We start from the raw sequence: 16102 nt of genomic DNA, 5'->3' as shown, positions 1-16102 counted from the left end.
CGAGGATGAAATTCATCTAGACCTGGGGACTTGTCAGCTAGTTCCAACAATTACTTTTCTGAAATGTAAATAACTTTCAGAATTCTGCTTGTGTCAAAATTCACTTCAGAAGGTTGATTTAAAAGAAAGCCAAGCCCGCTTCAAGTCTAAAGAAGAATTTGGTTGACTTTGCTAGCTACTGCTTTGAGAGAGAATTTTATAGTCATGCCTTTTTTTTCAAACAAACAATTTTAATGAGGCATTTTTGGCATTACAAGCATCAACAGTATAAAAACAGTGTACAAAGATCAATAAACATAGTACAAACACCGACACCCACCCCTCCAAGACCCGCCTAATTAACGCCCTATTCTACGCTGCCCTAGGGCCCCCCCCCCCCCCCATTGCCGACAATTAATTCTCTGCAAAGAAGTCGATGAATGGTTGCCACATCCGGGTTAACCCTAATACTGACCCTCTCAAGGCGAACTTAATTTCTCCAGGCCAAGAAAGCTCGCCATGTCGATTAACCAGGCCTCCAACTTTGGAAGCTTTGAGTCCCTCCAAGCTAATAATATCCATCTCCGGGCTAGCAGGAAGGCAAAGGCCAGAGCATCTTCCTCTTTCTCCTCCTGGACTATAGTCATGCCTTTTGATTAGTTCTGGCTCTCAATTCCAAAAGAATTCCTTATGTCTCTTAAAATGCAGTTGAAGTACTTGACCAGTTTGCATCAACGCATCTGTGTAAACAGGGATTTTCTTCACGTGCTTGCATCAAAAACAGAAGATGCTGAAAAGCCAATACTAGTTTGCGGTTGAAACTTTCCAAAATCAGACAAAGCTTTCATAAATTGTGCACTAGCTTTCAGACTCGGTCCACTTTAAAAGGTCTGTGGGAGACTTTAATTGTCCTTTGTATTCATTTTTAGTCAAGCTTTATAGCAGTGGCACTGTGGTACTTATGTTATTTTCTGTCTCAAGCAATATGTTTTATTTGCCAGGAAAATACTCTTACAAGAATACAGGGGTAAAATTGGCTTTCACCAAAAGGATAAACAGACTCATCATGAATTTGACACCATACCAAATTGTTGACACCTATGGAAAGGAAAACTGGATACAGTAATAGCCGGCCTCCAATTCACCATCACCCAATTTGCACGACCAGCAAAGACTAATTTCACCCCTATTTTCTCGAAAAAGAGTTGGCACTTGGTGTGTGCTTCATCAAAATGAAAGGTTCAAAACCTTCAGCCCTAATATATTATTCCAGTTTGAACAAACATACATCATTATGTTCCCCAATTTGATGACCACCAAAAAGACATTCAAGCATGTTAGAAATGACAAACTTATAAGTCTCCAAGGAAATCAAATATTTCAGTTGAAACAATTTGAAAACATACCACACGGTCTTGGTCCTGCATGAGATTAAGGATAGCTTCATATAACATTGGTCTTAATTCAGATTTAAATTTTACAGAGATCCATTGACCAATTAACCAAATCACCCTCCGTCGAATAAGTTTGTATCTGTGCATCAAAAAACAACAGGCAATTACATATTAGGAAACAAGTAAAAATGTTTTAACAAAACAAGTTAACAAAATTAACTGTAATGAATACGTAACTTACAAAGACCAGCAAAAGCTTCTAGATTCATTTAGTTGCAACTACAGTGCCTTTTAAGATCGATTTGAAGAACGATGGAATGCACTCCTAGTCAGTTGGTGAAAATTAAAATTTCGGTCCAGCTCTGATTTCTCTTTAAATATTTAGTAAGTAAAGACGGCAAGCATCGAGGTGACAATAGGCTGCTTTTCCCTTTGAGGGGAAGAACTGACTGGTGATTTAACCTGTGGATTACCACATCTCAGGCAAGGGGCAAGGTTGAGAAGGCAGGCCTTCATGAACAACCGCAACTGCTATGGGAATTGAACCAGCACTATGGCCCTTACTCGGCATCACAAACCAGCTGTCCAGCCATCTGAGCTAAACTAGCAGAGCTGAACAATGAATGGACACTGCATTTTTATTTTGAACCTATGCTCTTGTTTGATCAATCCTGGAAAGCTTGGGCAACAGAAAAACCTACTTGCTTCCCAATATGGTATATTCCACATGAACAAGTCCATATTTAAACTTATGAGAACAGGCAGAACAATATTGGACCCATAAATGCAAATTTCATCCACTGCACATACACTTCCCTCGCAACCTTCCAAAAGAACTCCTTTTGGAGGCAATAAATGATGCAAAGTTTCTCCAGAACTCAATAGATCAACGAAGCAAACCTGACTTGCATCATGAGACAGGACACTTCGCAACTGATATTTTCCAATATTGCTCAGGAAATTATTATGGCCTTTATAAAGGCATGTAGCATTATCTCGTTGTTACCCAAGGAAAATTCCAATTGAAGAATCTCCGCCAACATTTTGCATCATCAACAAAATCAGAGCTTTGCATTTTAAATTGCACTGAAGAGACTATCCAGCAGCTGCTGCACAATGGCGGCAGTGGTTAGCACTGCTGCCTTACAGCGCCAGGGACCTGGGTTCAATTCCAGCCGAGGGCGCGTGTGTTGAGTTTGCACATTCTCCCCATGTCTATGTGGGTTTCCTCTGGGTACTCCGATTTCCACGTGACTCAGAACTTTGTTCCGAATTATGGTTTCCAGAAGACCTTCACCCCTGAAGTTCAACTGACTGGACTATAGTTGCTGGCCATATCTTACACACTTTTTTGAACAAGGGAATAATATTTACTTTATTCTTTCCGTTCTAAACAGCCTCCAACTGTTCATCCTCAGACCTTTTTTTTGCTCTGTATTCATATTTCCTGATTAATCTTATGTAAAATCATCCTGCAAGGTTTTACTGCATTAAAGATGCTATTAAACTGCACATCACTACTGTTGTTGATGCCAACACTTTTATAGCCACACTGTACTATAACATTTCAACGCAAACTAATTTCATGCAGGGCCCTTACAATCTGCAAAGAAGGCTTGCTTGCAATTGTCAAGGAGCAGAGTTAGTTTTAATTAATCTATGTTTGCAATGTTGGATATTAGAAATACGGTACAGATTTAAGTAAGTTTAACTTAGTGCTTCTATGTAAGGGTTTAAACTTAGACTCCTGTTAAAGAAACAGCTTTGAATTTATGGAGGTTTTGATATCATTTCAAATCGTGTCTGTATTGTCCTTGGAGAGTTTAGATTGTGAAAAGCAAACAAGTGTGCAGAAAGACCAAGCTGTTGTTTAGCAACCAGGGATAACCTTTAGGTTTGGAAGGATTTTTGAGTTTAATTTTAACTGGACGCAAGGCAGTTGGAGATAGGTAGAGAGAGAAGGCAGCTCTCGCATCTGTGACAGAAAAAGAGCCATGGAGAAATGGGCAAGAAAACATGTCCCAAATACAAAAGATCAGCTAGAAACCAGGGAATGAAAAAAGAAGTTCCAGGAAAATTAAAACCAAAGGAACAAAAGGGAACTGGAATTTGAACAAGGTACTGTTCATTGAAGTTAAAGACTGAGCGGAAAACTGGCGACCTGGTGATGTTGGCTACAGAGAACCTAGGTATCTGAAGTGATTCTAAGGTTGGTGATTTTATTGCAGCCTGGGAAGCAGTAGTTCCCCATTTGTGGCTGGAAACCTGAGGGATTGTGTGGAAGCTTGATTGCATACAGCGATTCGACAAATACTGGAATGAAAGTTGAAAATCCTGGAAGTGAATCCTTGCTGAAAACAGCTGAGAAATTGTTCGGAAGCATTTTCTAAGATGTGCCTTTTCAAGACTAGAGTTTGGAAACATCTATAGAACATAGAATATAGAACATAAAATAGTAATGTGGGGGTTGTTTAAGGAGCACTTGCTGCGAGTGCTGGATAGTTTTTTCCCCACTGAGACGAGGAAGAAATGGTAAGGTGAAGGAGCCCTGGACAACAAGAGAAGTGGAGTTTCTGGTCAAGAGGAAGAAGGAAGCTTATATAAGTTTGAGGAAGCAAGAATCTGGTATGGCTCTAGAGGGTTACAAGGTAGCCAGGAAGAAATGCAAAAATGGACTGAGGAGAGCTAGAAGGGAGCATCAAAAAGTCCAGGCGGGAAGGATTAGGGAAAGCCCCAAGGCATTCTACACTTATGTGAGAAATAAGAGGATGATCAGAGTGAGAGTAGGGCCGATCAGGGATAGTGGAGGGAACTTGTGCCGAGGGTCTGAAGAGATGCGGGAGGCTCTTAATGTATATTTTGCTTCAGTGTTCACTTGCTCATGAGAACAGCGTGAACCAGGTTAATAGAATCAAACAGGTTGATATTAAGGGGGGTGTGCTGGAAATTTTGAAAAGCACCAGGATATATAAGTCCCCTGTGCCTGACGGGATATACCCGAGGTTACTACGGGAAGCGAGGGAGGAAATTGCTGCGCCGTTGGCAATGATCTTTGCAGCCTCACTCTCCACTGGAGTAGTACCGAATGTTTGGAAGGAGGCGAATGTTGTTCCCCTATTCAAAATAGGGAATAGCGAAATCCCTGGGATTAAAAAGACCCATCAGTCTGTGGTGAGCAAAATATTGGAAAGAATTCTGAGAGATAGGATTTATGATTATTTAGAAAAACAGTTTGATTAAAGATAGTCAGCATGGCTTTGTGAGGGGCAGGTCATGCCTCACAAGCCTCATTGAATTCTTTGAGGATCTGACGAGACACATTGATGAAGGTCGGGCAGTGGATGTGGTGTATATGGATTTCAGTAAGACATTTTATAAGGTTCGCATGGTAGGTTCATTCAGAAAGTTAGGGAGCATGGGACACTGGGAAATTTGGCTGTCTGGATACAGAATTGGTTGGCCGAAAGCGAGTGGTAGTGAATGGAAAGTATTCCGCCTGGAGATCAGTGACCAGTGGTGTCCCGCAGGGATCTGTCCTGCAACCTCTGCTCTTTGTGGTTTTTATAAATGACTTGAATGAGGAAGTGGAAGAGTGGGTTAGTAAGTTTGCCGATGGCACGAAGGTTGGGGGAGTTGTAGATAGTGTTGAGGGCTGTTGCAGGTTACAACAGTACATTGACAGGATGCAGAGCTGGGCTGAGAAGTGGCAGATGGAGTTCAACCTAGATAAATTAAAGTGATTCATTTTGGAAGGTCGAATTTGAATGCGGAATACGGGGTTAAAGGCAGGATTCTTGGAAGTGTGGAGGAACAGAGGGATCATGGTGTCCACGTACATAGATCCCTCAAAGTTGCCACACAAGTTGATAGGGTTGTTAAGAAGGTGTATGGTGTGTTGACTTTCATTAACAGGGGGATTGAGTTTAAGAGCCACGAGGTTTTGCTGCAGCTTTATAAAACCCTAGTTCGATCTTCCAAAAAGATAATCAAAGAGGCATTAACCAAACGCAAAAGGCAGAATGTGAAATTAAGCATCACTGTGTGAATATGTCAATGTTCTACTGGAAATATTTGAATCAAATTTCTGAACAGTAGGCTCTCTCAATTTGCTTAAAGAATAATGGCTTACCTTATGTCAGTAACCTGCAACTCAGCCAGTAACTGGCTATTAAACCATTGGTCAAAGTCCACACTGTCAAAAAGTTCATAGGCTGCCAATCCAATTGCATTGTACACTATCAAGAGGAAATTCAAACGTATCAGCAATATAAACTAATTTCATAACTGATTGAAATAAATATTAATGTTCAATATATCAAATGGGTATTTAATATTTCCTGGTCTTATATGAATTTTTCCTATAAAATGTTCTAAACTATGTCTGATGCACAAAGCTATGCTATTCCACCATAATCAAGCAACATTGTCATAGCTGCGCAAAAACCAATAACATTACTACCGTCCTTTATTGAAGTAGAGAAAACATTGGAAAAATGGAACGTACCAGCATCTTTGACCACTAGTCCAACAGTGTTATCGACATTGGTTGGTCCTAAAAAATACACCAAGAACATTATTTCTGGTTGTTTCATTTTTACTCAAGTACAAATGCAACTATCGAAATAAAGGGAAAAAAAAGATAACATACAGAAGTTACTCCACAGCAAGGGTAACTTGATACTTCTGTGTAATAGACAACAGAATTTAGTACTGACTTACAATTTATGATGAGGGCAAAATGCAGCAGGCAGTCCCAAAGTTATACTGCTTACTACTCATTGCACTGGAGTTAGCAACAAAGGCATTCCTGCAGATGCATACCAGATGCAGGACGCTAAAAATGAGATATCAACCTGGTGAAGCTACAAAATAGGATTACAAGCATGACAAACAACGGAAGCAGCATGCCGCAAATAGAACTAAGCAATCTCACAATTTACGGATCAGATCTAAGCTTTGTCACATGCAATCATGAATAGTGGTGGACAATGAAACAACTCACTGGAGGAGGCGGCTCCATAAATGTTCCCATCCTCAAACATGGCAGAACCCAGCACATCAGTGCAGAAGAGAAGGCTGTAGCATCTGAAGCCATCTTCAGCCAGAAGTGCCGAGCGGCTAATCCATCTTGGACTCCTCCTGGAGTCCTAGCATCACAGATACTTGCCTTAAGCCAATTCGGTTCACTCCATATGATATCAAGAAACTGTTGAACGCACTGGATACAACATTCCAGCAATGGTACTGAAAATCTGTGCTCCAGAACTAGCCAAGACTCTAGCCAAGCTGGTCCAGTACAGTAACAATCCTGGCAGCTACACAGCAATATGGAAAATTGCCCGGGTATTTCCTGTTCACAAAAAGCTGGACAAATCCAACCCAGCCAATTACTGCCCATCAGTCTGTTCTCAATCATCAGTAAAATGACAGAAAGTGTCGTCAACAGTGCTATCGAGTGGCACTTAGTCAGCAATAACTTCCTCACTGACACACAGTTAGGGATGTGCCAGGGCCACTCAGTTCTGGCTTCATGATAGCCATAAACATGGCGAAAAAAATTGAACACAAGAGGGAGGTACGGGTGACTGCCCTTGACATCAAGGCAGCATTTGACAAAGTGTGGCATCAGGGAGCTGTAAAAATACTGAAGTCAATGGGAATTAAAGGGAAAATTCATCACTGGTTAGAGTCATACCTGGCACAAAGGAAGATGGTTGTGGTGGTTGGAGAACAAGCATTTTAGTCACAAGCCATCACTGCAGGAGTTCGTCAGGTAGTGTTCAAGACCCAAAAACCTGCAGCTGCTTCATCGTTGACCTCCCCTCCACCATAATGTCAGAACTCGAGCTGTTCATTGATAGCTGCATAATGTTCTACATCTTTCATGACTCCTCAGATACTGAAGCAGTCCGGGCAATATACAGAAAGACCTGGGCAATATTCAGGCTTGGGCTGCTGAGTGGCAAGTACTCAAGAAGACCCATGCACAGTGGCAGCAGTATGCACCATCTAAATGATGCATGCAACAATTCCCCAAGGTTCCTTTGACAGTACCTTCCAAACCTATGACCTCAGAAGGACAAGGGCAGCAGATACATGGGAAGGCCACCAACAAGTTTCACCATCCTGACTTGGAAATATACCATCGTTCCTTCACTATCACTGGGTCAAGATAAAAATAATACTGCTGCTGCTGCCTATAAGAAACGCACATTTTGTATATCTATAGCCTCACCACTATGGGCCAGAACCTCCTTGAAGAGGCACTCACATTCGGATTGCCACTCCACTCCTCTTCACCTAAGCTGTTCTGCAATTGCATATTTCTCGCTTGTCATCCCAACTTGGGCTGAGTGAGATGAAATGAAATGAAATGAAAATCGCTTGTCACAAGTAGGCTTCAAATAAAATTACTGTGAAAAGCCCCTAGTTGCCACATTCCAGCGCCTGTTCGGGAAGGTCGGTACGGGAATTGAACCTGCGCTGCTGGCCTTGGTCTGCATTACAAGCCAGCTATTTAGGCTAGAGTGCTAAAAGATTAGTGAAACGCAGCCGGTTCCCAAGTCCTTTAGTTGAGTGCAGGAGAGTCGGGGAAAGGAAGCCATGGCCCTTTTTTACACCACAAACTGTCATGAACTAGGTTAGTTTACAAGACCCAGCCATTTGGAGAAGGTTAAGGATGTAAGACTGTGGGATCAGATGGGAGGGGCTGTGGGGAGATGGCAGCTGGAGAACAACAGGGTGATTTGGAGTATCATTGGGAATGGTTGGGTATCACGAGTTGGATGTTGTCTTTACTTTCTAACATCCTGAGTAACCATTCTGATAAAACAGTTGGAACCATCCGAAGTTTGAAATACAAGTCGGAGTATCTGATGGTTCCTCATGCAGAATAATTGCCCGACTGAAGTTTGAACTTCCCAGGCAATTTCCATGTAATCCTTATATGGGGACATTCGGAGGATGAAAGGTATCCTAGTGCATCTTTGGAGCAGCGAAGGGCAGCATAGTGGCGGAGTGGTTAGCATCGCTGCCTCACGCGCCAAGGTCCCAGGTTTGATCCCGGCTCTGGGTCACTCTCCATGTGGAGTTTGTATTCTCCCAGTGTTTGTGTGGGTTTCGCCCCACAATCAAAAGATGTGCAGGCCAAGTGGATTGGCCATGCTAAATTGCCCCTAAATTCAAAAAAATGAATTGGGTACTCAATTTGTTTTTTGGATCAGCGCCTGGGTACAACCCCCAGAGCTCGGATATTATAGACCATCATTTTTTTTTAATGTATTTTATTGGTTTTACATTCATTCATCATGCCATTCTCTAGGGTTATCACACAATATTACAGAGGAATCTCAAAAAGGAAAATGGACGTACAAAAAGGAAACAAAAGTACACAACAATCAAATGAAGGTGGCACATTGGCACTGTAGTTAGCACTGCTGCCTCACAGCGTCAAGGTCCCCGGTTCCATTCCGGCCTTGGGTGACTGCGTGGAGTTTGCACATTCTACCCGTGTGTCTGCGTGGGTTTCCTCCAGATGCTCTGATTTCCTCCCACAGTCCAAGGATATGCAGATTAGGTGGATTGGCCATGCTAAATTGCCCCTTAGTGTTCAAAAAAGATGTGTAGGTTAAGGTAAGGAGTTATTGGGGAGTGAGCTTGGGTGGAGTACTCTTTCAGAGGGCCTGTGCAGACTCAATGGGCCGAATGGCCTCCGTCTGCACTGTAGAGATTCTATGATTCTAAGTCTGGGAGCCTCCTACTTTTGTGCCTCTGGCTGTCAGTTGGATAAGTAAAGGGCTTGGGGGGGGGGGGGGGGGGGGGGGGGGGGGGGGGGGGAGGGATGGGGGGGTTTGGAAACAAGATAGGCAATGGAAGAGAAAAACACAGGGCAAGTAGGGAACTAGAAGGGGCAAGCAGCGGTAATGCGTACATCCGTAACTGCAAAGCCAAGGCCAACGCAAAACATGCCCCTGGTATGTTCAATTTGTAGGCCATTATAACAGTATTTTTGAGGTATGAAGCCAAGAAAAGTATAAATGCTAAACTAAATGTGGGAATCCTCATTTTGTCTTTAAATTTCAATCATTAATTCCTTTCAGCACAGATGCATCAAATTATCTTGTGTGGTGAACAGGTTTCTCTTCAGAGGAATTTCCAAGGTAGGTCACACGTAATTATGATTGACTTATATTTTGCAGTGGTGCTAATTGGGCATAATTGTAAGTAATGATGAAAAGTTTCTATGGCAGAAGATTAATGCAAATTAGTTGAGATGCTAATCAATATGTTAACTCAAATTAGTTACATGGATTCATTATTCATTTTCTTTTGTTTATAATGACAAGAAATATGAAATTAACTATTTGTGGGGATCAACACTAGCAAGCTTGAGGCATTATAAACATCACATATTTGTCAATATTTTTCCCTTAAAAGTGGAAATATATAAGCACCAGTTAAAGTTCACACCCTAGCGTGGCACAGTGGTTAGCACTGCTGCCTACAACACTGAGGACCTGGGTTCAATCTGGCCCCGGGTCACCGTCTGTGTGGAGTTTGCACTGGGCGTGGGTTTCGCCCCTGTAACCCAAAGATGTGCAGTGGATGGGCCACACTAAAATTGCCCCTTAATTGGACAAAAATCATTGAGTACTCTAAATTTAAAAAATTATATTCATATATATTAATAATATTCATATATTACATTGCCTTATATTTAAGAAATTAGAATAGCCTCAGAAAGACTTTCACATTACATTTCAGCCCAGATTTTAGGTTGTACCGACAACAAAACAGTCAAATTATGCCATTATTACACTGGTAGAACTGATTGCTCTTGCTGTCAGTGATTACTTATCCCTCCACAAGGCGCACTGTTAAAGCCCTCACAAATAGAAACGATAGAAATCACCTCAATTAATGTGAACATCCACTTTATACTTTAGTATTCTCACTGCAAAAACATTTGGAAGAGTTATGCCTTGTTGAATGAGGTGCAACTGGGTTTTTAAATGACGCACAAAGTTATAGGTATTGCTAAACAATCTCTCAGGCTTTTAAAAACTAATTTTATATTTGTGGAATGCCAAATTTATCCATTATAATAAAAAATGCTATAGATTTAAAACAATTTTAAATATTTATTTATGATATTGAAATATTTATTTTGCTCTTCAGAAAACTTAAAAATAAAGATGGTGGGCACTCTTTCCACTTTCTGGTTTGATGTCTGTGAGAATGCTTCAATGTGATTAGCTGTTTAGCCTGCTTAATATTGTCACTACAACTGGAGACTGGATGCACAAAAACTAAATTAATATTGCGAAAAGTGAAATCCACGCCAAAGACATTACTGAAACTTACTGGATAGCTTTCTTTGAGTTCAACTGCAAACATTGTCACCATCATTGCTTACTGCAAAATTTGGGTCATAATTAATATTGGTGATTCATAACATAATAAGCATTGGAATGCTAGTCACTTTTTGGTCACAATCTTTTTTTTAAATTTAGATTCCCCAATTCGTTTTCTTCAATTAAGGGGCAATTTAGCATGGTCAATTCACCTACCAGGCATATCTTTGTGTTGTGGGGATGAGGCCCACGCAGACATGGGGAGAATGTGTAAACTCCACACGGATAGTGACCCAGGGCTGGGATCGAACGCAGGTCCTCGGCGCCGTGACGCAGCGCTGTTAACCACTGTGCCACCCTGTTTGGTCACAAGCTTGTACCAAAATTCATCTCCAATTACCTCCCAATTACCAATATTTAAATTCACAATTTGAATATGTTGACCAATACCTACATAATTGACACTGAACTGCAACTCATAGGTTGCAGAGAATGTATAAATTATTTCAAATTAGTTTGATGAGGAACCTATTTGCAAAGTTACGAGGTTTGAATTCACCAGTCAAACATATATCAACGTGGCTCAGTTGGAGGCACCCTTAACAAATGCCACTTCATGGCTTCAAGCCCCATTTTTTAATTTAACCATATAGTCTAGACCGACATTTCAACGCAGCATTGAGATCAGACAAAAGATAGCAAAGGATAAACAGGGTGGGTAACAATTTCAATGGGGGAGGATTTAAACCAATTTGGCAGGGAAATAGGCAGCAGGGTCAACAATCTGCGAAAAGTAGTAAGGTGACCAGAAGATAAATAGCAGCAGAGTAAAGAAGAGTTCAGAAACAAAAGAGGTCAGACTGCAAACGGGAGGCCATCTATGATGGGTTTGGAGTGCAAGTTCATAAATGCCCAAAATAGACAAAATAAGCTTCAGGCACTTGTTGGCAGATGGAACTAGATACAGTGGCAATAACATATCTGATTCAAACAGGGGAGGCTTGGAAACTTAATTCTTTGGCTCCAAGGTCTTCAAGAAAGATAGAGAAGGAAGAAAATGGAGGACAGGGTGGCAGTATTAATTAAAAAAAAGCAATACAGCGCTGGAAAGTGATGACGTAGGTTGATGGGTCAAAGACAGAATCTAGGCAATTTCCATGTAATCCTTATATGGGGACATTCGGAGTCAGAATTGAGGAATAGTCCAGAAGCAATTTAAATATTAGATGTGTGATAGGCAGTCAAATAGTGGGATGACAATACAGGAGTAAATTTGCATGCAAGTTGCAGCAAGATGGAAGAATAAAGGTAAGTCTTCAAAGAGGAGGAAGGCTTTACTCAACTAGACGCATTGCAACAATGCGATGTCCAGTGGTCGTGAAACACTTCAGGTACATCCAAAATAGTCTCTCCAATGCAATACATATCATGTTGAAATTAAACATCTCTGTAAAAAAATAAAAGAGAACTTACCATGGAGATTTTGAACCATTTCTAACAGCACAGGAGTCAGCGTTTGGCTGTATTCGTGAAAAATGTCCAAAAACAGCACTTCCGTGCATGGCTAAAAGGCAAAAAGAAAAAATTAATGGACAAATGCAGCATTTTAAGTAACTTTACTATTGTAAACCATAGGTCTATTATTTGTCTTTGCAAATGTCAAATATTTTCCTCTGTGAATGTCAAAGCATCTTCCATCAAACAGTGCAGGTATTCATCTTAGACGATCTGTGGAGCTCTTTCAAAGCACATTTCAGTTGTTCCCACCCCTCCACTCCTTCCGAATATGCATGCTATTTTTTTCCCATTAAGTATTTATTCAATTCCCTTCTGAAGGCTGATATTGAGTCTTGGTCCACCATCTTTTCAGACAGTGCATCTCAAATCCTAAGCAATAATTGCAAAGAAAGAGTTTTCACATCACCTCTGGTTCCTTCAGCAATCATCTTATGTCTGTATTCTCTGATTATTGGTCATCAGCCATTGGAAACAGTTTGTCTTAGTTTTTTTGAAACTCTTCCTGATTCGAACACCTCCATCAAACAACCCCAGCTTCTCTAATCTATCAGTTTCACCCTTCAAACCCAAGACCTCTATCACACAGGTCAAAGGCAAGAGGTACACGGAGCACCACTAACTGCATGTTCCCCTCCAAATCACACAGCATCCTGACTTGGAACTAACCTTTCGTTTAGATTACATAGAATTTACAGCGCAAGGGGAGGCCATTCAGCCCATCGAGTCCACACCGGCTCCTGGAAAGAGCACCCCAACTAAGCCCACACCTGCACCCCATCCCAGTAACCCAGAAACCCCACCCAACCATTTTTTGGACATTAAGGGCAATTTAGAATGGCCAATCCACCTAATCTGCACACCTTCGGACTTTGGGAAGAAACCGGAGCACCTGGGGGAAACCCACACAGACACGGGGAGAACGTGCAGACTCCGCAGAGATAGTGACGCAAGCCGGGATTCAAACCTGGGACCCTGGCGCTGTGAAGCAACATTACTAACTACTGTGCTACCGTGCCGCTTCTTCAGTGTCGCTGGGTGAAAAAAACCAGCATCTCCCTTCCTAGCACAAATGTGGGTGGAATGCAGCAGTTCAAAATGGCAGCTCACCCCTACCTTCTCCAGGTCAATTAGGGATGGACATTAGGAATGCTGACCTTATCTGCGATACCCACATTTTGTAAATAAATAAATTAAGGAACCTGGGTGGCCTTGGTCATAAATCACTAAAGGCAAACATGAAATGAAATGAAAATCGCTCATTGTCACGAGTAGGCTTCAAATGAAGTTACTGTGAAAAGTCCCTAGTCGCCACATTCCGGCGCCTGTTCGGGGAGGCTGTTATTGAACCGTGCTGCCAGCTTGCCTTGGTCTGCCTTCAAAGCCAGCGATTAGCCCAGCGAGCTAAACATGCAGGTACTGCAAGTAATTAAAGAGGCAAATGGTATTTTGCGAGAGGTTTTGAGTACAGTAGTACAGATGACTGGTTGTAATTGTACAGAGCTCTGGTGAGGCTGCACCTGGGGTATGCTGTAAAGTTTTAGTCTCCTTATGCAAGGAAGGATACACTGGCCATAGCAGGATTGCAACGAAGATTTATGAGGTAGATCGTTGGGATGGTGGGACTGCAGTAAGAGGAGAGATTGAGGAGACTGGGCCTGTATTCTTCAGAGTTTCGAAGAATGAGAGGTGATATCATGGAAGCCTACACAATTCGTACATGGCTTGACAGGGTAAACGCAGGAAGGATGTTTCCCCTAGCTGGAGAGGTCTAGAACCAGGTGCCGTATTAGTTAGATCTTTAAAGCAATGAATTATGCATAGGATTGGACAAGCCCAGTATACGGTGGTCCTCCTCTCTAACAAATAACTATTATCTAAGTTAGATCTGAGAGCCCAAGGACTGGTTAAAAACACCATAAATACGGCTCTGAGTGTACTGACTATCGGCCAAGATCTCAGGTTCCTCCAACACAGTCTCAGCGAACCCACAGGTAGGTGGGTTCACAGAAGTGGGGTCACAAAGCTGCATAGAAGTGGTACACATAATAACAGAAATTAGTTAAGGACACAGGATAAGAAGTTAGACCGTTTCAGCATTTTGTTCGGTGAACATGCGGCTTAGCATCCTGAAACACAAAAATGAAGCCTACTCACTGAACAGGTTTTTCTCTGACCTTTGTTTCCCCTTCCTATCCATCTTCCACTCTTTTCCTTCTATGCCTTGATCTCTACCCCTCACTTCCCCTTCCCTGTTTTCACTCCTCTTCTCCCTCTGGAGTTGAAGTAAACAATTTTATTTGTCATTGTGGGAATTTCACATACTGAGCTCAATCCTTTTCCGAAGCAAAACAACAGCAAATTTCATTTAAAAAGCCCGGTTAAGTTGCATGAAGTTATTGAAGTATTATATGCACATGATTTCTCCACAACGTGATAGTTAGTACTTGGTTGATCAGGATAAGGTTTTCATATGCAATGGAGGAATACAACTTCCTACTTTGCAAAATCAGTTTCCCTATATTCAGTCATGCTAGCTGAGATGGCAAAACTTCACATGTAGATGGGACAAGGGGGAAGGAAGCTGTGGGTTAATAGTCAGGGCATGTATTTCAATTTAAGATCCTATTTGAGAGGCCATTAATTTTACATTTTAGCTACAAGCATGATTCATTAAATCACATGTAACAAAGCTGCAACAGTATGTAATCTTGAAAACTCGCACAATGTAAAGTTACACTGAGGCTCAGGCTCCAAATTACAGTGGAATGTAACCTTGTCATCTCAATATGAGTAACCTTGTAATTGTTTTTGTCCACTTACCCTTAAACTGTACTTATAAGAGTCTCCTGCAGCCTCTTCCACAGCTATTGAAATACAAAAAAGGTTTAGAATATTAATAATTTTTTTCAAGACAAAATATTGAAAATGACAACCAAGCTCAAATCTGTTACATGGGAGGATTAAGCAGCACATTTCCTCAAAGCAGTTTATCACAATTGTTAGTGTCTTTTTTTTCATAAAATCCCTACATTACAGAACGAGGCCATTCGGCCCATTGAGCCTCAAGCAAGAGACAAGGGGCAGAGGTATCAGGAGGGTTGAAGGACCAAGTGAGGGTTGAAAGAAAATGGGCGAAGCAAGGGTTAAGAGGGAAGGGGACAACTGAGATTTGAGAGGAATAGAGGGCCAAGCAAGGGTTGAGAGGGATAGAGGGCCAAGGAAGAATGGGCAGAACAGGTGCAATGAAGAGAAGGATAGGAAGAAGGACCAACGAGAAGAACAGTGAAGGCAAGCGTTTAAGTTTGGAAAAATTGTAATGTGATAGAAAGGAGATGAGGAAGGGGATAGGAAAAGGGAAGAAAAAAGGAAAGCATTGAAATGGGGAGGACAGAGAGAGGAAGGTGCTGAAGAGAAAGATGGGTTGGCTGTTATACTTATGATTGCTAATTGCTGAAGAAAGAAACCAAAGCTAGTCTTGGAATAGATTTATTCAGAGTGAAACATTAGATATATGTGTCCCGACTCCACTCTATTCCTATGTCTCTTTTTTTGCTCAAGTAACCATCCAATGCAGCCCTGCATCTGTATTTCCAACCTTAGTTGTTACAACTGACAATGGCATCCACTGTAAGAGAGGGGGCAAAATTTCTGTCAGGTTAAAAAAAACTACTCAAGATAAAATAGCACAGTTGGGGAGTTGGGAAATTGCTAGGATTGCATCAGGGGAACCAGTCGGTGTTCTGAAACATGGTGCTTTTCATATCCCTTGAATTAAATTCTTGCTCAATGTATTAACTTGTCCTAAAGTTACACACTGTTAGACATATTAAATGCTGTGGTGTGAAGAGGCAAAAGTTC

General features: G+C 41.5%; 1 protein-coding gene across 2 annotated transcripts in view; it reads right to left on the bottom strand.

Annotated features, from left to right (window-relative positions):
- Window positions 1–16102, bottom strand: part of ipo11 (importin 11) — a 712587-nt gene that overhangs the window by 449111 nt on the left and 247374 nt on the right. For both annotated transcript variants that reach the window (XM_038791006.1, XM_038791005.1), the window contains exons 12-16: window positions 15065–15108; window positions 12200–12290; window positions 5878–5925; window positions 5503–5608; window positions 1386–1512 (exon numbers count right to left, since the gene is read on the bottom strand). In XM_038791006.1, the coding sequence (XP_038646934.1) occupies window positions 1386–1512; window positions 5503–5608; window positions 5878–5925; window positions 12200–12290; window positions 15065–15108 (416 nt within the window). The remainder of the gene's footprint in view (window positions 1–1385; window positions 1513–5502; window positions 5609–5877; window positions 5926–12199; window positions 12291–15064; window positions 15109–16102) is intronic.

This window comes from Scyliorhinus canicula, chromosome 3 (genome assembly GCF_902713615.1).
Source record: "Scyliorhinus canicula chromosome 3, sScyCan1.1, whole genome shotgun sequence".
Classification (NCBI taxonomy): Eukaryota; Metazoa; Chordata; class Chondrichthyes; order Carcharhiniformes; family Scyliorhinidae; genus Scyliorhinus; species Scyliorhinus canicula.
The sequence above is the reverse complement of the archived record's forward strand: the minus strand, read 5'-3'. Positions and strand labels throughout refer to the sequence as shown.